This window comes from Urocitellus parryii, chromosome 6 (genome assembly GCF_045843805.1).
Source record: "Urocitellus parryii isolate mUroPar1 chromosome 6, mUroPar1.hap1, whole genome shotgun sequence".
Lineage (NCBI taxonomy): Eukaryota > Metazoa > Chordata > Mammalia > Rodentia > Sciuridae > Urocitellus > Urocitellus parryii.
In genome coordinates, this window is record NC_135536.1 from 120,852,549 (window position 1) to 120,873,578 (window position 21,030).

Here is a 21,030-nt window from a genome sequence, read left to right on the forward strand (position 1 = left end):
AGCGGAGCACTTGCCTAGCATGTGTGAGGCCCTGGGTTCTATCCCCGGTATGCAAAACAAAATTTAAAAATAAAAATGCTAGTCTCGACCTAGTAAATTGATACCTGACCCACTAATAAGTTGTGACTTGCAGTTCGAAAAACAGAACCCTAGAACAGATCAGGAAATTGCCAGAAACTAAGAACCTACGCTCCCAGGAGCAGCTTCCCAGCCTCCACGGCTCTGGGGAACTGCGGGTCTCGGCTACTCCTCTCCCCGCCCACCCTCTTCCGCGTTCCCCCAGAGGCGCCGCCCCGCGACTGCAGAGGGCGCTGCGGTGTGCACGCGAGCCCTGGGGCGGGGTGGGCAAGATGCCCGGCTCCTCCCCTTCATTAGCTCATCTCGGTGCGCCGCGGTCACGCCAAGCCTGACGTCAAACGTGCAGCCGGGCCGAGCTGCCGGTGAGTTGGTCCTCGAGGCTGTGGGGGCTGGTGGCTGTTGGGGCCGGAGACAGCTGGAACCGTAGGACCGGTGAGCGAGAGCGGGCAAGAGGCTGCCCTTAACCTGGTTTGTTCAGAGATGCTCCACGGAGTGGGACCCGTGGATAGCTCCCGTGACTCCATTTACCCCGGTAACCTGCGGTGTACGGGGATCAAGGAGAGAGAGAAGGCCCTCAAGTGGCCTCATCTTGCATCCTGAGAATGTTCTGTGCAGCCCGGACATTAGGACCAGCTTCGCTGAGGGGGAAGTAATTTTTCCTTAGATGGAAGAACTGTCTTATTTGAAGTTTTGTAGTATTGGGCCACGCTCTTAGGGATTGGACAGCTACAAGCAGAGGCTGGATTTATTCTTTACATATCGTATTGTATGGTGGATAATTGACGTGTCTGAATACCTTAATAGAGGCACGTGTAATGCTTTTGGAGCAATGAATATCCGCATGGGAAAATTAGGGGAAACTTTCCTGAAGAGATCGTGGCAAAAACCGCAATCTCCAACCCTGAAACGATCTGTCATGAGATAAGATACTGGAGTTAAAAAAAAAAAAAGTGTTGTATCTTGGTAGCTTCTTCTGTATAGCTTGATTCTGCCTTTTGGTGTAGGAAAACTTCCTTAACCTCTGTAAGCCTCACTTTTCTTATCAGGAAAATAGAGCTGATAATAAGAATGCCCACTAAATGGGTTTATGAGGGTTCAGTGAGATGATCCCTTGTGTAGAACTTAAAACAGGGATCTGATTCATAGTATATCCTCAAATGTACATTCATTGACAGAATCACACCTTATCTTGGCCAGGCTGGCATTTTGGAAGTTGGCTTTCTGCAAGACTTCCTACCTTTCTTGTTAATGTTTCTCTTTTGTTTCATGTGAGGCTTGGACAGCAGGGAAGACAACAAGCTTGTGTTTCACTGGGCCTAGGGCTGGTGCTCAAGCAGAGGTTGCATGCTTTTTGTTTTAGCAAGATTTATTTGGGTTCTTTCTTTCTACCCAACAAGAGCCTTTCCTTGGGTCACAATTGAATAAAAAGCTGCCCACCTGATTAAGATCTCTGTTGGCAGGGATTATTTTTAAATCACTTATTTGATTTTTTTTTTTTTGGTGGTTATTCTTGGAAAGCCTTTGGTAGCCTTTTTTGAGTTTTCAAATTTAAAGCAAGTAAACTGAACTTTATATTTTAGCTGTGTGGTCTCTTAAACTGTCTGTGGATAAAATTGAGGGGGCCATAAATTTGAATGAGAAGAAAAATTGCACACTTCATTCCTTAACCTCTGACTGAAATTTGGCATTTTCTTCCATTACAGATGTAGGCAACAAACCATAGTATTCTCAGTGTGACCTTTTTTGTGAATAGAAATTACATATACTTTCTTATCAAGCTATTGCTAAAGTTCATCACACTTTGAAATTATGGTAGTTATTAGACTTGCCGCTAGATCTCGTTATGTAATGTGTTAATAAAAAAGCATATATGTTATGCTATCTTATATTTAGTTTTTTATTTTTATTAAATTATATTTCAACATGCTGTCATGCCTGGGTTCTGTACTTGTGATTTGTCTGCTTGCTAAAATTTATTTGTAACCCTAAAGGAAATTCTTGCAAGGCTTTTGTAGTCTTTGGAGGACATTGTGCAAAGTGGTAAAAAATTTGAGTCATCTGATGGACAGGTCTCAACTGACACTTTGCCTTTTTGTTTCAGCTGTCATGCTGTAAACAAGTGTCCTTTTTGCAGTCTTTGTTGCCATACTTTTCACATTTTTGTGTTTTTTTGTTGTTGGTGGTGGTGGTGATCCCATATCTAAAGTAGCCTGGAGCATTGTACTGAAATGACCAAGTTCCTAAGTGCAAAAGGGTTATGATGTGTTTAATGTAAAAATAATGTTTGTTAAATAAGCTTTGTTTGGGCATGAGGTCAAGATTAAAGAATTCTAATATATATTCAATAAGGTGCCTTTAAACAGAACTACACATTAAAAACATAATTACATGTTGATCAGTTGACAAAGATGTGTCCAGAGGCTTCTAGAAAGGTAACCCTTGTGCTTTCTTAAGGAGCAGTAGTTTACTGTTAGCTAATTTAGTGTTTGCAATGACTTTATAGAACATAACTGCTGTGATTATTGAATATGCACCATATTTGTTTTCCTTTCATTTTTCATTTTCTGAAGTGCCATTTAGACTCAGGGCCTTAAGCATGTTATGCAAGTGCTCTACTGAGCTACAAGTATATTTGTTCTTGGCTGCCTCTGTCAATTCCTTTGTTTTTTCATGTATTTAAAAACATCCAGAGAAGCAGTATATAGGCTTTACAAGACTGCTAGGGGATCTTTAGTGCACAAAGATATTAAGAACCCTTAAAGTACCCTGTGAAATTAAATTTACTTAAAGTAAGTTAGGTCTGTGTTTAGCCAAGCTAAGTCCTTGAAGAGTTGGATGAGTTTGAGGAGACATAATATATTTCCCTTCAACTCTGTTCATAGTTATATGCCTATAGGCTTTTTTTTTTTTTTTTTGGCAGAGGGGATTGAACTCAGGGACACTTAATCATTGAGGCACATCCCCAGCTCCCCTTCCCCCTTTTTTTGTATTTTATTTAGAGACAAGGTCTCACTGAGGCTTAGGACCTTGTTAAGTTGCTGAGGCAGGCTTTGAACTTGTGATCCTCTTGCCTTAGCTTCCTGAGCTGCTAGTTGCCTATAGGCTCTTATAGGCATTTTTTTTATTGAGACCTGCCTGGACTGTAAGAACTTTACTATCTTTGGACTCCTTCATGTTTGCTTGCTGAGTTGGATAAAGTTTAAAATTTATTTTGGTTTTGTTTCTCAAAAGGGTAGCTAGGGACACAGACTGGTCACCCTCTACAGTCAGACTTAGGGAAAAGAATCTATAGGATGGGGGTAGGTGTTAGTTGAGTCCCTGGGAGAAGGAAGGGATCTCCAGGGATCCAAAGAAAGGTGTCAGGAACTCCATAGCAAAGGGTTACTTTATTGCCTTGGTGAAAAGGAACCTCCTGTAACCCTTTTTTTCCTGATGATTCCCTACTTCACCTTACTAAAACCCTGGTGTTGTTTCCACAGAGCTGTCTGGCCTTTGGCCCTTCATCCCTGGTTAAGGAAATGACCAACCAGGTAAGGCCTATGTTGAGGGAAAGAATATCAGTTAGTCTACTCAGCAAGTTCAAGCCCAATAGGTTGGTAGTCAGGAAACTAGCATCTAATTCTTGACCTGTTCCTAAAGACCTGGGTGACCCTGAGCACCTAGTCACCATAGAATTAGGCAGCACTAGTAAAATGCATACTAGTAAGAGCAGAATTGGTTTATTTAAGCATTTACTGTAGTTTAAAGAGGCATTGAAGAAACTTAAAAGATTTCATACATAGAAACATCAAAACAGAAGATGAAACAGAAGAAACTTTAAGATTATGGACAAAGGTAACAGGTTATGCAGGTTCTATGGTCTTATTCAACTGCAAAAATTAAGTTACAAATCAGACTGAGCTTCCTGGTGATCAGAGCAGAAAATGAAAACATAATTTATTGGTCACCTGTTATTGGGGGGTGGCAGTAAGGGAGGGAAGAATATCAGTTCCTTTGGGTTCATTTTTTTTCTCATATGACTATACAAATATTGCATGAGCAAGAATCAGGAAGATTGAAAGTGGTCAGGGCCACAGCAGAAGGAGTAGCTGGCACTAGTCACTGCATCTGCTTTCGGGAGGTAGGGGGGAATAGGGAGGGAATGCGGGATATCTGAAATCTGACCATCCATTTAATGTGGCCTCTGTTCTTTTTTAGTACAGTATTCTCTTCAAACAAGAACAAGGTAAGCAATTCAGTGAGAGCCTGCTTGTTTAAGCAAATTCATTTGTGAAAAATGTGTTCTCCCTGGTTTAAGATTCTGTCATGCCAACCAGCCATGCAGTTCCCAGGTGTATTCACATTGCAAAGGAATTGACAGAGGCAGCCAAGAACAAATATACTTAGAAACAAACAAAGCTGAATAATTACATTTTTTTTTTTAATATTTATTTTTTAGTTCTCGGCAGACACAACATCTTTGTTTGTATGTGGTGCTGAGGATCGAACCCAGGCCGCATGCATGCCAGGCGAGCGCACTACCGCTCGAGCCATATCCCCAGGCCCCCCCCCTTTTTTTTAATATTTATTTATAATAATTACATTTTTTAAAAAGCAGCAGGAGTCTAGTGATAGACTGGAGAATTCTAGGCTGAGGAAAGCGCTCCCACTTGAGGAGAATGGAACTCTGAACTTCCCAACTGCAAGGGTGGGAGAAAGAATTACCAGGAGCCTCAGAACTCTGTTAGTGCCCACTCAGCTTCAGAGGTGGATTTGAAACCTGACCCTGAACTCAGAATTTGCCTTGGGGTCTCTGTACAGGGTTCTCCACTTAGAAGTGCAGACTCAAGCAGTGAGATGAATTTCTGTCAAGGTCCCTGGAGTGTATGGGGAAGGTTGGGGCTATGCTGCTGTGGCAGGGATGGGAATGGGAGCGGGAGGCAGGTCATAAGTACATTCTGGGACCCTAGCTCCCATACAGGTCTTATTCCTGAAAAGGGAACAATGTTTATTCATGAACTAGTCACATGTCTCTTTTCTCATAGCTTAGATGAGTTAGGGAAAGGCTCAGGGATTTGTGGGATGCCAAATAAAAGCTCTTTTCTCTTAAAGTAGGTGATATTAATTATTTTGAAGTTTGAGCCAAAAGCTTTCTTCCTAGCTAGTTTAGGTAATTAGTTGTTTGTTGGGCATTTTCAAGTCAGCCACTTTGTATGGAGCTAATGCCATCCAGGTGGCAAGCTAACTGGTGAGGGTCAAGTGGGGGACTATAAAGTCCTGACTCTGTGTAACTCAAATACCTGTTTCAGTTTAATGCCCTTGTAGTCATGTTTTGGGAAGATGACCCTGGGGAATTGCTACCAGACATGGATAAAGCGTCCATCCGCACTTGTCACATTTATGTACCCATACCCTGTCTGCAAGCCCAACAATGTGGCCCATTAGATGTGCAGCTTACAGACTTAGATTTAAGGTGAACTTCAGTTAATAGATTGGGTTTGAGTCTTAGCTGTGCCCCTTTTTAGCTTTATGACTTTGGATGAGCTCCTAGGCTTCTCTAAGCCTCTAATTGCTTGTGTCTATAGAGAGGATGGTTTTAAAAGTACTTATTTCATAGGGCTGTTGTGAGTGAGACAACATTTATAAAAGGATTAATGTAATAACTGGGTTATTAAGCATGACAGAGACATTCATGGTAAAAGACAGCTCATCTGTTTTTAGACCTATAATGTTTACAGTTGAACTGCTCACTAGTTTCTGAGGATCATTAATATGTATCTCAGAAGCCAGGCACAGTGGCACACACCTGTGATCCCAGTAATTTGGTTGACTGAAGCAGGAGGATTGCAAGTTTCAGGCCAGCCTCAGGAACTTAGCAAGAGCCTTGTCTCAAAAAAATAAAAATGGCTGGGGATGTAGCTTAGTGGTAAGCACCCCCGAGTTAAATCCTCCAGTACTGAAAGTTGGGGGAGTACCTCATATCAAGTTTAGGCCTTTTTTTAAGGAGTGGGGATGCTCCTCACTGTCTTTACTTATTTAAATAACTGTAAGCCATTCCAGTTGCTGTATGCAGGACAGCATGCTAATGAAAAGGATGTTTAATTTGGAGTCTGAAGACCTGGATTGTTCTGGTTCTGCCTTCACACCTGGTAAACTTGTAGTTCAGGGCAAGTGATCCTTCAGAACCTTCAGCTTTCATATGTGTCCCTACAACTCCAAAAAAAGTTTTATGGGAAAGTGCCTTATGAAACAGTAAAGCAGATAGAAGTGGATATAATCTCAGAACTACAGTATTGTAGCTCCCTTTTATCACATTAAATTTAGAAGTTGCATGCATGGAAACTTTTTAAACAAAGCACTTTCTATTCTAGCCCATGATGATGCCATTTGGTCAGTTGCTTGGGGGACAAATAAAAAGGAAAACTCTGAAACAGTGGTCACAGGATCTCTGGATGACCTGGTAAAGGTCTGGAAATGGTAAGTACTCTTCCCCTAACATATAGCCTTAGAAAATTAGAGGCAAAACAAATTATATTGTTATATTGCTTGCATGTATGAATATGCAAATCCCACCATTATGTACAATTAAAATGCACTGATTAAATGTGAAAAAAAACATAGGGGTAAAGCTTTTGCTTCTAGGCTCCCAATTTGCAATCAGGGAAGTGTTAGCTTTTTTCTAGGCAAGAAAGCAATAGCAACATGGTAGCATAAAACAGCTACCATAAAACAGCATAAAACAGAAAAAATAAGCTTATTTTTTCCTACTTATTTTCCTATTTGGTACTAAAGCCCTATTAAACAAACAAACAAATAAACAAAAACCCCAAACTTAAAACCTGACTGCATTTGGTATTCTGTGGTTCTGTATTTCATTGACCATTGATAATGCATAGTCATAGGGATCCAGAATTTCAGATGCCAGGTACCATGTCTTGTGTGTGAAGAAATCCATTTCTCTGTCCCCACTGAAGGCGTGATGAGAGGCTGGACCTACAGTGGAGCCTGGAGGGACATCAGCTGGGGGTGGTGTCTGTGGACATCAGCCACACCCTGCCCATTGCTGCATCCAGCTCTCTTGATGCTCATATTCGTCTCTGGGACTTGGAAAATGGCAAACAGATAAAGTCCATAGATGCAGGACCTGGTAAGAATTTTACATTTAGGGGAAATAACAGAGGTCCACAGTCCCTTTTCATTATCCCTATCCTTTAGGGATAGATGTACTTAAAATTCAGAATTTTTCACATTTGAGAGGGCTATGGGTTATGAACTGTACATTATGTAATGCCCTCAGTGGGGTGGAAAGGGCTCTCAAACATGAATATCACTGCAACTAAATGTGAGTATTTATACTGAGAAAAACAGGCTTTACTGCCAAATAAATTTTGGTACTAAGGAAAGAAAGTCATAGTTTTCAGAATGTTTTGGGTTTCAGAATTGCTGGTTTATGATTCTAGACTCATATTTGGATGGTCCGGTGTTTCTCTATTTGCCATATTCTGCCTTGTAGAAGCCTAGAAACACAGAGCGCTGTGTCCTCATTAGTTTATATAATGGTGTACCTGGTTTCCAGTATGTGATAGAAATGAAACTTTTTAAGAAGCAGATTTGTCGATACATTTTTTTTTAAATACTGTGGGACAGCATAACAACCTTGATAAACATTATCAAAGTTGATGATAATAGATGGTTTCAGCAGGCTGGATCACTGTAGAATAAGCATTATGACATTTCAGGATTCCCTTTAGCTTCTGCCTCCTATTAACTCATAAATGTCTGCCTGGCATTCACCAGCATAGCCTGTTCTGCTTTCAGTGGCTGGTGACTGCTGGAGGTGCAGATAGCTTGCCATGTCACTGGCACTCCCCTTTATGGGTTGATTATAGAAGAACTGCTTAGGTTTCAATGGCATGATTCCCCAGTGGGTTTGCTAAGTAGCTACTGTAGGCTGCTTCTATATTGGAAAGAATGAAGATCCCAGAGTTTGTAAGGAGATGATTTGAAAATTGAGTGTGTTTTCCTTCAGAAGCAATATTTCTTGTCTCTGATTCTTACTGTTGGTGTTTTGCATGCCCAGTCCCTGTTTTGGGTCCACTGAATTAGTTTTCAGAGTGTGTGGACTGAAATATATATTTAGAAAAAGCAACCCAAAGTCTCTGACTTCCCAGATGGTTGTCTTGTCTTTGTGTGGGCCCTTACCCTACTTAATGTTACTTAGAGACCTTGGATTCCCAGATCATCCTGCAGAGTCTATTTGGACTGAATATAAGAAGCATCTTAAGAGAGGATGATGCCTTTTCATTGTGAGCACCTGTGCTTTCCACGAGACATGACACCGGTCACTGCATGGTGGTTGTGACCATGTTCATATTGCAGCTGAAGAAATGAGTGCTACCTTGCTTCCAAGTAAAAGGATGGCATATGTATCCAGCTTGCCCTCCCTGACAAACAGTACAAATGTTTTCCAAGGGCTGCAAGGTTCTAAATATTGCTGTTATAAGCCTGATTGCAGTGGCACACACCTGTAATCCCAGTGGCTTGGGAGGCTAAGACAGGCTTGTGAGTTCAAGGCCAGCTTCAGCAACTCAGTGAGGCCCTAAGCAACTTAATGAGACCCTATCTCAAAAAGCAAAAGGTCTGGGGATATAGCTCAGTGGTAAAGTGCCCCTGGGTTAAATCCCCAGTACCAAATAAATAATAATAATAAAAAATAAAGGTTACTGTTATGAAGATGCTGAAAAGAATAAAGGGTTTGGTTTGCTTTCTTTTTAAATAGGAATCTGAATAAAACTATACCAAGGCATTTAACAACAAATATTTATCTGGCCAAGTAACAAAAGCTGGTATTGCTGTTGACTAAAAAGCAGCTGAATTCATTTGAAGGACCAACTCCTTTGATAAGTCTTGGTCCAGTGAGTGTAGGGAAAAGGGACACTTAGGATATATCTGTTTTGAAAATATGCATGAACAATGTGAACCCCCACAAAAAGAACAAAAAAAGAGAAGAGATAAAATTCATTATCCTGAAGAACATAATGAGGAAGTAGAAAAAGCAAAGCTGAAGGGGAAGACCCTGCATTTGGTATTCCACCAAGCCATAGCTGTCTAGCCACTGACCTTGAGGAAGAACAGAGGCCCGTCAACATCAGACATTCACAATTCCCACTACTGGTGAAGAAAAGCAACTCTTTGAGTGAGGAGGTAGAAATAAACATTGATTGAAATAAACATTGATTCTAAACATATTAAAGTTCAATCTTTTATCAATTAAAAGTTCAATAAAATCAAATAAATCAATTAAAGTTCAATACAAGGTTTGATTGAGGAATAAAAATTGTTCCTTCTATTTTGAAGACATTTGGTAGTAAGATTTGTGTATTGCAAAATAGTGAATAGGGGAATGTAAAAATAGTTTAGAAGAATCATTTTATTAAGCTTTGAGAGACAAAAATTAGGTTTTCTATTAGCCTTCTTTCCTATAAGCAGCTAATTATAATAAGAATAAGAAAACACAGTCTGAAATGAGCTTGACTATTAATGTTATACAGGAGCTGGCAAAGACTTGATGACACAAAGGTCTCTCAAGCCTTTTTTTTTGCATCAGATTACCTCCACATGTGGAAAGAAAAAGAAAGCATAGTCTTTTTAGATTAAATGCCACTGTCACTTAGGAATAAAAATACGTAGTAAAAAGCAGCCTATTTAGGCTGGGGATGAGGCACAGTGGTAGAGCACTCACCTAGCAAGGCCCTGCGTCTGATTCCCAGCACCACACACACACACACACACACACACCAAACACCACACTACAAAAGGGTGGGGGTTGGGGGGGAGTTGGTGCAGGAAGGAAGCTCTTTGAGAGGTTGATTACAAAAGTTTTTTCAGGTCTTGGCTAATTGAGTACTTTTGAAGTAAATTTTGTTTTTGAATGAAACATAAGTAATCAAGTCAAATGAATGATTTTTTATTACTTTGGATGTATACATGGAAAATTTCAAGGAATTTTATTTAAAAAACACTCTAGAATGTGGCCACCCATCTGGTCTAAAAGCCTTTGTCTACCAAGAGACAAGCTCCCAGAGGCCTTTCCTCCTTTGCTGGCCTATGAGTTAAGTAAAGGGTAAGGGAGCTTACCTCACCCCACATGTGAGGAAGGTGGCTTGAGAAGGAACCATTTCCTTTATAAGTATTCTTCCTGGGAAGGGACCCAACTTCAGGGGTGGGTGTTCCCATGGGAAAAGTGACCCAGGCAGGCAGTGGAAACTAGACTGTTTCTTGGCCTGTAGGCCTTGACCCAGTTCCCAAAGCTCTTTAGGATGATTGCCTTTGAAGGGCAGAGATGCCCATGTAGTTGGAAAAATAAATGCTAAAATGCCAGCAGTGGTCCAGATGGAAACACACAGCACTTGTGCTTATCCAGGCTCCACATGAGTCTGGAGACCTCCCACATTGCTGTGGCTCAGTAATGCTTGAACCAAATTATTATTTTTTTAAATTAGAGCATTTAGTTCTACATAGTGGTTGGGTTCATTTTGACAAAATCATACATGTATGGAATTTGATTTTAATTTGATTTTAATCCTTGCCCCCTCCCATTCTCCTTCCTCTATCTACTGATCTTCCTTTTGCTCATTTATTTATTTTTATTTTTGTTTGGTTCATTCTACTTATACATAAAGATGAAATTACCTGTGGTACGTTTATATGTGCACATAATATGATTTTGTTAAATTCATTCATTTTTTTCCTCCCCTTTCTCAACTCTTTCCTCCCTTTCCATCTCTCTTTTTCTCTCCATCAGCCTTCCCTATATCTTTGTGATATCCAGTCTTCCCCTCCTCCTTTCCTTTTGTTGCTGTAACTTCCACATATCAGAGAAAATATTCGATTGATTTTTCTGAGACTGGCTTGTGATGTTCTCCATTCATTTATCAGCAAATGCTATAATTTCATTCTTCTTTATGGCTAAGTAAAATTCCATTGGGTAATATCCCACATTTTCTTAATCCATTCTTCTGTTGATGGGCATCTGGGCTGGTTTCATAATTTGGCAATTGTGAATTATGCTGCTATAAACATTCAGGTGGCTGTATAGCACACTGATTTTTTCTTGGATTAAATGGGATAACTGGGTCATATGACCGTGCCATTTCTAGTTTTTTGAGGAATCTCCTTACTGCTTTCCATGTGGTTGTACTAATCTGCAGTCCCACCAAATGTGTACAAGTGTATCTTTTCCCTACACCTCTCCAGCATTTATTATTTGGATTGAATTCTTAAGGTTTAACTGAGATGTGTAGTGTAACTTCAAAACTAATTGATTTCTTTAATGGTTCTTCAGTCTCTGTTAATTTGTGGTAACTATTTCATCATATTGCATTCTGGTATGTCTTCATTTTTTCACAGCTTAATTTAGGTAAAATTTCACCTGTGTAATTGCATCCACGAAATTCACCACTTTAAATGTGTAGTTCACAGAGTGGATTTCTGTAGTTGTGCAGTTTTAGAACCTTGGTGCCCAAAAAAGATCCTTTATGTCCACTTACAGTCAGTCCATGCTTCTACCCTCAGCTTTAGGTAACTACCAATTTGCTTTCTGTTTCCATGGTTTTAACTTTTTCAAAAATTTCATTTAAGTATAATGTTATTCTTATATATCTTCACTGTTTCTTTAGCATAAAGTTTTTGAAGTTCATCCATGGTGTAGCATGGATGTGTTCCTTTTTATTGCCAAGACATGTTCCATTATAAAGATGTACCACATTTTGTTTATCCATTCACCAGTTGATAGACATTTGGATTGTTTCCAGTTTGTGCTATTAAGAATAATGATGCTGTGAACATGAGTGTACAAGTCTTGGTGTGGACATGTGCTTTCATTTCTCTTGAGTAGCTGCCTACAAGTAGAAATGCTGAGTATTATGTTAAGTGTTTGTTTTCAGTTACGAAACTGTCAAACTGGATTTCAAAGTGGCTGTCATTTTACCTTCCCACCATTGTATAAGAATTCTGGTTTCTCCTCATCCGCTGATTTTGTCCTATTGATTTTTATTAAAAATTTAAGAAGCCTTTAAACTAAATTTAAACTTGGTAAAGAATTAGCATCTTTACAACATAGTTTTATGCTGGACACAGTAGCACATGCCTGTAATCCTAGCACTCAGGAGGCTAAGAAGGGAGGATCACAAGTTCAAGGCCAGCCTTAGCAACATAGCAAAAACCCTAGCATCTTAGACCCTATCTCAAAGTAAAAAATAAAAAGAGCTGGGCATGTAACTTGATGGTGAAGTCCCCCTGGGTTCAATCCCTTGTATCCCCCCCTCTAAAAAAAAAAAACAAACAAACATAGTTTTCTGAATCGGGACACTGTTTCTCTAATTTAATTTGATCACCCCTTAGTTTTTCAAGTTAAAGTCAAATCTTTTCTCATTTTTTTTTTTTTGTCTTCCTTTTTCTCTTCAGTGGATGCCTGGACTTTGGCCTTTTCTCCTGATTCCCAGTATCTGGCCACAGGAACTCATGTGGGAAAAGTGAACATTTTTGGTGTGGAAAGTGGGAAAAAAGAATATTCTTTGGACACGAGAGGAAAATTCATTCTTAGTATTGCATATGTAAGGAAACATTGCTCTTTTTTCTCTTTCTGGTTCTTTAAGTTTACACTCTTCCAGCTTGTCGTCCTTGGCACAGATTCTATACTGCTCTTGTCAGGCAGCTATATCTTGCTGGTGTGGTTTGCCAGCCAGTTAGACATGTAGCCAGCAAGAGATTTGCTTGTGTTCAGAAGGGTAGATTAACAACATGGAATCTTACAGTGCTCCTTTCTCTGTATGTACTCTGAACAGAGTCCTGATGGGAAATATCTGGCTAGTGGAGCTATTGACGGAATCATCAATATTTTTGATATTGCAACTGGAAAACTTCTGCATACGCTGGAAGGTATAGCTCATCATCTTATTTTGTGCAGACTGGATTATCAGATCACAAAGGAAATATTGTTCTTTCATTAAAATGCTGTTAAATGGGGCTGGGGTTATGGCTCAGCAGTGGAGTGCTCTCCTAGCACGTGCGAGGCCCTGGGTTCAATCCTCAGCACCACATAAAAATAAATAAATAAAGTAAAGGTATTGTGTCCATCTACAACTAATTAACTAACTAAATAAGTAAATAAATATTTTTTAAAGATGCTGTTAAATGGCAAATGGGCATTAGATTTATAAAATATTTAAAACTCAGTTGGAAAACTCAAAGTTTTAGACTTGTCATTATAGTTTTAACCTAGACATTTTAGTTCTTGTGACAGTGATAAGTGCTTGTTCTGATGAATTAGCTTACTTTTAATTTATGTGTTGATATACCCCAGCCATATGAATGTCTTGTTTCTGACATTTTGGGTTCTAAAGAACTTTGTGATTGGAAGATAACTTCTTTTTGTTGATAATTTGATAGTAGATAAAAGTATTATGCCCACTCTTCACATTGGTAGACTCTGGGGAATACGACTGGGTAGCCAAAGAATGGGGTGGGGTAGGAGGGAGATTTTATGAAATGTTCTTTTGTATTATTTTGAATTTTAAGCAAGTGGGTATATTATCTCCTCAATTTATCCTTTGCCCTACAACAAAAGATTTGGTAGGAAAATAACATGTTATTTGTTCAACCTTAAAAATCAGAAGCAATGCATATTTCCATGTTTGGCCATATTTTTAGGCTGAGGAGTTTTTTAAAGCAGTGTAATGTTGAGGCCCAATTGGTCAGAGAAAGAAACTAAGGAGAAATGTCTCCAGGGGAGAGGCTAGAGATGTGGATGTTTCAAGAACTTGGGGAGGAAGGGCCCAGTCAGTACCTTTCTTTCTCTAATCAAAGCACCAGGGCAATTCCAGTTCTGTTACTAGTGGTCACTGAAAGGGGCATAGCCAGTGGGAAGCTATATGAGGCGGCACTGCTTCACCAGATTGACAAGGGCCTTTGTGAATTTCAGGCCATGCTATGCCCATCCGCTCCTTGACCTTTTCCCCGGACTCTCAGCTCCTTGTCACTGCTTCAGATGATGGCTATATCAAGATATACGATGTGTAAGTTATCATGTCAAGACTAAAGGTGTCTCACTTAACACCAGTGTCTGCTTAGGGGGGAGCCCCCTGAGAGTGTGCTGCTCCCTCTCCTGGTCCTAGTAGGGACGTGCTCAGGTCATATTAGATTCCTGGTCTTCCCAGTCTTTGAGCTTAGCATACATATGTCCTCAAGGGCTACACGGAGGAAAATGTGCATAGGAAACCTGGTAAGATTAGATTGCTACTTTTTCTCATACAGCCAGGATTTTTTTTTTTTTTTTTTTTTTTTTTGTGGTGCTGGGGTTTGAACCCAGGGTCTTGTGCATGCTAGGCAAGCACTCTACCAACTGAGCTATATCCCCAGCCCAGATTTTTTTGTTTTTTGAGAAGGGTTTTTGTTTTTTGGCTCACAGGTGGTTTTTTTTTGTTTTGTTTGTTTTAGTATATTTTTTTAGTTGTGGATGGACACAATACCTTTGTTTTGTTTGTTTTAATGTGGTGCTGAGGATCAAACCCCGGTGCTTTATGCATGTTAGGCAAGTGCTCTACCAGTGAGCTACAACTTCAGCCCCTTGGCTCACAGATTTAAATTCTTTTGAGTAGATTAGTATGCATTTGAGACAAAGAAGCCCTGGGCTTTAGCTGGTCTAATGTGACAGTACAAAATTATAGCACATCAGTTCTCCAGCTGCAGACATTTTGGTGTCCTAGTTAAGGAGCTGGCGGTTTATAAACCATCACACTGATGGTCTAAGTGGGAGACTTTTCGTCTTGACTGCCAGTATAGAAGTGAGTTAAACTTTCTCTTCAGTTCATGGCTCTGACACTGTGAGACTGATGTTTTCTTCCATCATCCTCAGTCCCCACTGACATATATACTATACTGCAATATGTTCACTGTGTGTCCTTATTACTGTGACTAGGTATTATGATCAGCTCTCCCTCTGTGCTTCTGGTTCCCTGCTCCCCAAATGTGACTTTGCAATCCACTGCAAACATCTATTGCACCTGCAGGCACCATATCCCTGATCATCCGTGTGCATGTTCTGTATTGGGCCTGTGAGAGGTTTTCAAGTGTTTAACTTGAGGGTAGTGACACTGTTCCTTCTAGCCTACATCTGGCAAAAAAAAAAAAAAAAAAAAAAAAAAAAGAAGAAGAAGAAAATTGTTGAATGGGAATACAGCTTTTGGTATTAGAACTTACTGAGGGTGCTAGTGTCCAGAGAAGAGGTCTCTCTAAAGTTATGTTTGGTTCTTAGCAGAGCCAGCATAAATAGCAATTCCTTTAGCTTCTGACTTTATGACTTTTAGTGCTGCTGTTGTATTGATCCTCCCAACAACTGGTGTGGTAGTAGCTCAGCCTTGTGCCCCTATTTTGTTGAGGAATCCAGGCTGAGGTGGTGATTTGCCAAGACAGTGATACTGAATGAAGACCCAGAAGTTTTTTTTTGTTTTTGTTTTTTAAAGAAACCCAGATCATGTAGGATTTTTTTTTTAATATCTTTATTTTTATGTGGTGCTGAGGATCGAACCCAGTGCCTCACATTGCAAGGTAGGCGCTTTGCCACTGCCACTAAGCCACAACCACAGCCTGACCCAGAAGTTTTTACCCTCTATGGTCCCATTGCATGCCCTGAGGTTGCTTTTGCTGATAGCCAACTAAGGTCTCTTTCCAGGGGTGAAACTGCTGACCTCAGGCCTTAGAGTTGTTCTCCTGACATAGGTGATTTGGTTTCATGTTTTTCATCTTTTTGTTGATACTGGGGATTGAAACCTGGGCTTTACATGTACTAGGTTAAGTGGTCTACCACTGAGCTATATTCCCAGCCCACCCCTACTCGGCCTTTTTTTCAAAACAGGGTCTTGTGAATTTGGCTGGACTGTCTTCAAATTTGTGATCTTCCTGCCTTAGCCTCCCAAATTGGTGAAATTACAGGCATGTACTAGCATGCCTGGTACTTGGGTTTTTTTTGTTTTTTGTTTTTTTTTCCTGTCCTGGGATTGAACCCAGGGCCTTGCACATGGCGGGCAAGCATTCTACCAGAGTTACACCCCCAATTCTTGGTTTCATTTTTAAAAGTAAAAATGGCTGTAGTATTAGATCTGTCTTGTTAGGTTAAAAATGGTCTGCTCAGCCACATTTGTTATAAAGAGTACATCTTGATACCTGGGTGGCCTCTTGTGGAAAGGGTCTTGGTATAGGCAGGAAGGGGCCAGCCCTGCCACTGTCCTACGGTAGCTTACTCACCTCTTTCCTCAGCTTGGAGTTGGCTTGCAGAGCCTCTGTAGGGTGGTTTTTAACTCAGTGGTGCATGATGCCACTTCATTGAAAAGGGATTTTGAGTGTGTGTGTGGTTTTGGGGACTGAACCTGAGGGTACTTTACCATCCCAGACCTTGCACTTGCCTTCCTCCTGCTTTACCCTCCTTAGTCACTGAGATTATAGGCACGCACCATCTCATTCAGCTTAAAAAAGGAAATTTTGATGTAGTAATATGGTCATTCCAATTCAATGAGCAGAATTAATATATTTTCCACTTCAGTGATTATATCCTAAAAATTAACATCTGCACTTTTTTAAAAATTTTTCCCATTTCAGACAACATGCCAACTTGGCTGGCACACTGAGTGGCCATGCTTCCTGGGTGTTGAACGTCGCATTTTGTCCTGATGACACTCACTTTGTTTCCAGGTACTTATGATTCTTAGCAATTTCTAAAATGCTAGGAAGGTGAAGACCATCTTTCTTCACAGGTTGCCATAAAATTTGAAGACTGTATGATCCTCTTGTTTTTCAAGTTGCCTTTATTTTCTGCAGTTTTTAAAGTTTTTTTTTAAGTAATGAAGGTAGTTGTCCTTAGCCGGAACAAATAATTGAATAATTAAACTTAGATTTTTCTTGTAAATCTAGGGTCTCACCTACTCTGAGGTGTATCTGTGTTCAAACGGTAACTTAAAATATATAAATTTGTTTGTAAAATATTGTGCTTATAGACTCCAGTGGTGTTCACACTCAGGGTGACCAGGATGGTTGAAAAGTGTGAGGTGGGCAGCTTAAAGGGATTGCACAGCTTTAAGGCATTTGCAGAGGTATCCAGGACACCCTCCTTTGGAAGCTTTAACAGGCCTCCCTCACATCCAGAAATAGGTGGATATGCCTGAGATTCCTGATGACAGCACTTGATAGGAAGGCCAGGCAGATCAGAATTTTGAGAGAATGGATTGCCCTGTGAGGAGAGCCACCCCACCCAGTGATGCTGAGACCCTGTCCATGTCCTGCATTGAGGGGGGTGGCTTCTGAAAATAGAAGAGTATGAGTCAGTGAAGGAATGTGGGATTTTGGGTCAAGTTCCTTTCAACTTCAAACATGTCTGAAACTGCTAATACTGATGTTCATTTTTTAAAAATAGTTCATCTGACAAAAGCGTAAAAGTTTGGGATGTTGGAACGAGGACTTGTGTTCATACCTTCTTCGATCACCAGGATCAAGTATGTATAATTAGCATCTCAATTCCTTTGTCTTTAGATGACTGGTATTATTTGACCCCTGGGCCAAAGTTTTCTTTTTCTAACCCTACTGAGTTGAGAATGTTAGGTTCTAGCACCCATCTAGCCATGTCCCTGTCATGTCAGTTGGGGGCGGAGGCATCCTCTGCATAACCAGAATACAGGAGTCTGGCTACATGACCTTCTTTGAAATTGCAGTGGCAAGTGCCTGTGGCGAGCATGGAGTTTTCTTTTGGGTATCTCCTGGCCATGACCGACTAGCTCACGAAAGACCTTCTTCAGGAGCTTCCATTACTTAAACATAGTCATCATCTGTTGTTTCTGCAACTGTTCTAGATGTGATTTTATTTATTTTTATGTAGTAGAAACTGGAAATTCTTAGTTGTTTTCCTTTAGTCAGAGTGCTTTTGTTTCAATCTTTAAAAATAGAGTGTCCATCTTTATTTTTGCCAAGGTGAATATAAAATGCCAAAGGTAGGGGCTGGAAATGTGGCTCAAGTGGTAGCGTGCTCTCATCTGGCATGTGTGGGGCACTGGGTTCAATCCTCAGCACCACATAAAAATAAAAGATATTGTGTCCACCTAAAACTAAATAAAAAAAAAATATATATATATATATATTTTAAAGGTATTCTAGTGCAATACTTTTTTTTTTTTTTGAGACAGGGTCTCACTGTGTTGCCTAGCCTGGTCTTAAACTTTGGATCCTCCTGCCTTAATCACCCAAGTAACTAGGATTATAAGCATGCACCACTGGGCCCAGCCACTGCTCTATCTTAATTGTGCACATGAATACCCTAGGCATCTGCTTAAAATACAGATTTAATTCAGCAGGTCTGGCATGGGCCTGAGACTCTGCATTTCTAACAAGATCCTAGGTGAGGCCAAAGCTGCTGTCCCAACCACTTAGTAGAATGGTCTAGGGGAACCAGTTAGCATAAAAAAATGTGTTCGTAGGAATATAAAGATGGTTTTTAATATATTTATTTAATATACTTTGAATGTTTTTGAATGTTTTAGATGATCCTTCTAGATTTCTCCTTTTAGAATACAACTTAACATAATTGTACATGTAATTTTATACTTAAAATTGTTTCCAAAGTTGAGTAGATTGAATCTTGATAATCCAGTCCTGGATTTGAACATTTTACTTAAAGAGTAAATCTACCTTGTGTTCCCTTGTGTGTGTGTGGGTTGGTGTGGTACTATTGCAGAGGAAAGTGTTTGGAGTGGGAGTGAGGCAATCATGTGGCCAGTCTCCACACTAAAATCAGGGCTAGACACCCAACACAAGGCTAGGGTGACAGCCTGACCATCCAGAATTGCCATTAGAAAGTTATTCCTGATGAGAGAAACTCTAGCCACATCAATTCTGTCTGGGGAGGAGGTGTGAAGCCGTTAATTCAACACATAGTAAATAAAATCAATGGTGTACAATGTCATGTTGTCCAGTTCCTGGGTCTCTAATAACAAGTGAGAATTAGTGTCCCAGGGGGGTTTGGAGCACAGGAGGTAGGGGAGAAGCAGTTTACAGTTTTCCCTGTAGGCAGTAATTTTGGGGAGGTTGTGGGGCCTTTTACTTCTAGAACATAAATGTCTGTTGCTATGGGTTCCATTTTTGTGGCATTAGATTACCCCTGGATTCTGAATCATTGAAAGGACTGTAGGTTATTTTGGTTAGTATTTATAAATAAAATTTTCTGATATAGGAGAGGGGAGAGGAATGATAATTAAATTGCAGCCAGATGATGGTGCCTAAAGAAAAGGCTCCATTCTCTGGACTCAGAATAGTGGAAAGTAAGTAAAGATATGCACTCCTTAACATTCTTCAGAAAGAATAAAAGCATTAGAACTTTCTTTTTTCTTTTTTTGTAACTTACAGGTCTGGGGAGTGAAATACAATGGAAATGGCTCAAAAATTGTGTCTGTTGGAGATGACCAGGAAATTCACATCTATGATTGTCCAATTTAAACCCCAACGTCTACAGGACTAATGCTGCAAAGAGAATGTACAGATTGATCATGACATTCCTTTTTAGGCACATTTGAAAGAAATATAGCATATATTATAGCAAAGACTTAAATTTTATAGATACAGTATAAAATTTTCCTGTTTTATTGGAAATATTGTTCATACTTTAACATAAATAAAGCATTCTTAATGCAAAACACCCATGTTTGTGAACATCTTTTTTCATTTACCTTGTCACCAGAGAACAGTGAGCAGAACTAGCATTGTTAAATGCAAGTGAATACCTGTGTCTGGAGAGGTACGGGCACTTACTGCATTAACAGCCTAGAAGTGCAGGCCTCTCTTCCAGGGGGATCCACTGATGTGGAGAGGTACATAGCAGTGCGCTCCCGCGTGATGTCCTAAAGAAGCTGCTCTATTTTAAGTGGGGTCTGAAAGACACAGGTTGTCTGACTGGATGGGAATAGTCTATGGTTTTACCTACTTGGGGATCCTTCTGTTTGGTATATTCAAAATGCCAAAGGGAGTGAGAAGGGAAATTGCATGGAAATGGAAGGCGATCCTCAGGGTTATACAAAATGTCATATAAGAGGAAAGGAGGGTTGGGGATGTGGCTCAAGCGGTAGCGCGCTCGCCTGGCATGCGTGCGACCCGGGTTCGATCCTCAGCACCACATACCAACAAAGATGTTGTGTCCGCCGAGAACTAAAAAAAATAAATATTAAAAAAAAAAAATTCTCTCTCTCTCTCTCCTCTCTCACTCTCTCTTTAAAAAAAAAAAAAAAAAAAAAAAAAAAAAAAAAAAAAAAAAAGAGGAAAGGAGGGGTAAGACAAGTTAATACAAATGGAAGAAATGATTTACAGTAGAAGGGGTAGAGAGAGAAAAGGGGAGGGGAGGGGAGGGGAGGGGGGATAGTAGACAATAGGACGGACAGCAGAATACATCAGACACTAGAAAGGCAATATGTCAATCAATGGAAGGGAAACTGATGTGATACAGCAATCTGTATACGGGGTGAAAGCGGGAGCTCATAATCCACTTGAATCAAACCGTGTAATATGATGTATTAAGAACTATGTAATGTTATGAACGACCAATAAAAAATAAAAAAAAATAAAAAAAAATGCCCCTTGCCTCCCCCCCCCCCCCGCTGCCTTCTTATTAATTTCAGAGAAGTCTATAGCTTGCCAGTAGGTGTAAGACAAGCTGTGTTCTTGTAGTGTTTGCAGTGCCTAGGCTCCAGACTGTACCCATATACCTGAACTCTCTTGCTGCCTCAGGGCTCGCCTCCGAGTACCAGGCTTTTCTCTTCAGCAGTCTGCTTGAGACTTGCTCTGCATGTTAATGGGGAAAGTTTAAGTAGCTAACATGCTGATGCCTGTTACTTTTTATTGATCATATCTTCATGTGCCTGTGAAGCCATGCACTTTTCCTCCACT

The 21,030-nt window shown here is 40.2% G+C and overlaps 1 protein-coding gene across 2 annotated transcripts; it reads left to right on the forward strand.

Moving 5' to 3' along the window:
* The first annotated feature begins 396 nt into the window (after positions 1 to 396).
* Skic8 (SKI8 subunit of superkiller complex) lies at positions 397 to 20,183 on the forward strand. 2 transcript variants are annotated; one of them, XM_026400503.2, is made up of 11 exons: positions 397 to 440; positions 3,558 to 3,608; positions 4,276 to 4,303; positions 6,429 to 6,534; positions 7,032 to 7,204; positions 12,523 to 12,671; positions 12,903 to 12,996; positions 14,039 to 14,132; positions 16,711 to 16,803; positions 17,522 to 17,600; positions 19,501 to 20,183. In XM_026400503.2, exons 2-11 carry the CDS (start codon positions 3,597 to 3,599, stop codon positions 19,588 to 19,590), a joined length of 918 nt encoding a protein of 305 aa, XP_026256288.1. In that variant the 5' UTR covers positions 397 to 440; positions 3,558 to 3,596; the 3' UTR covers positions 19,591 to 20,183. The 2 variants fall into 2 exon arrangements, with proteins under 2 accessions (XP_026256288.1, XP_026256287.1); XM_026400502.2 differs by having other exon boundaries at positions 424 to 510.
* Positions 20,184 to 21,030: the final 847 nt, after the last annotated feature.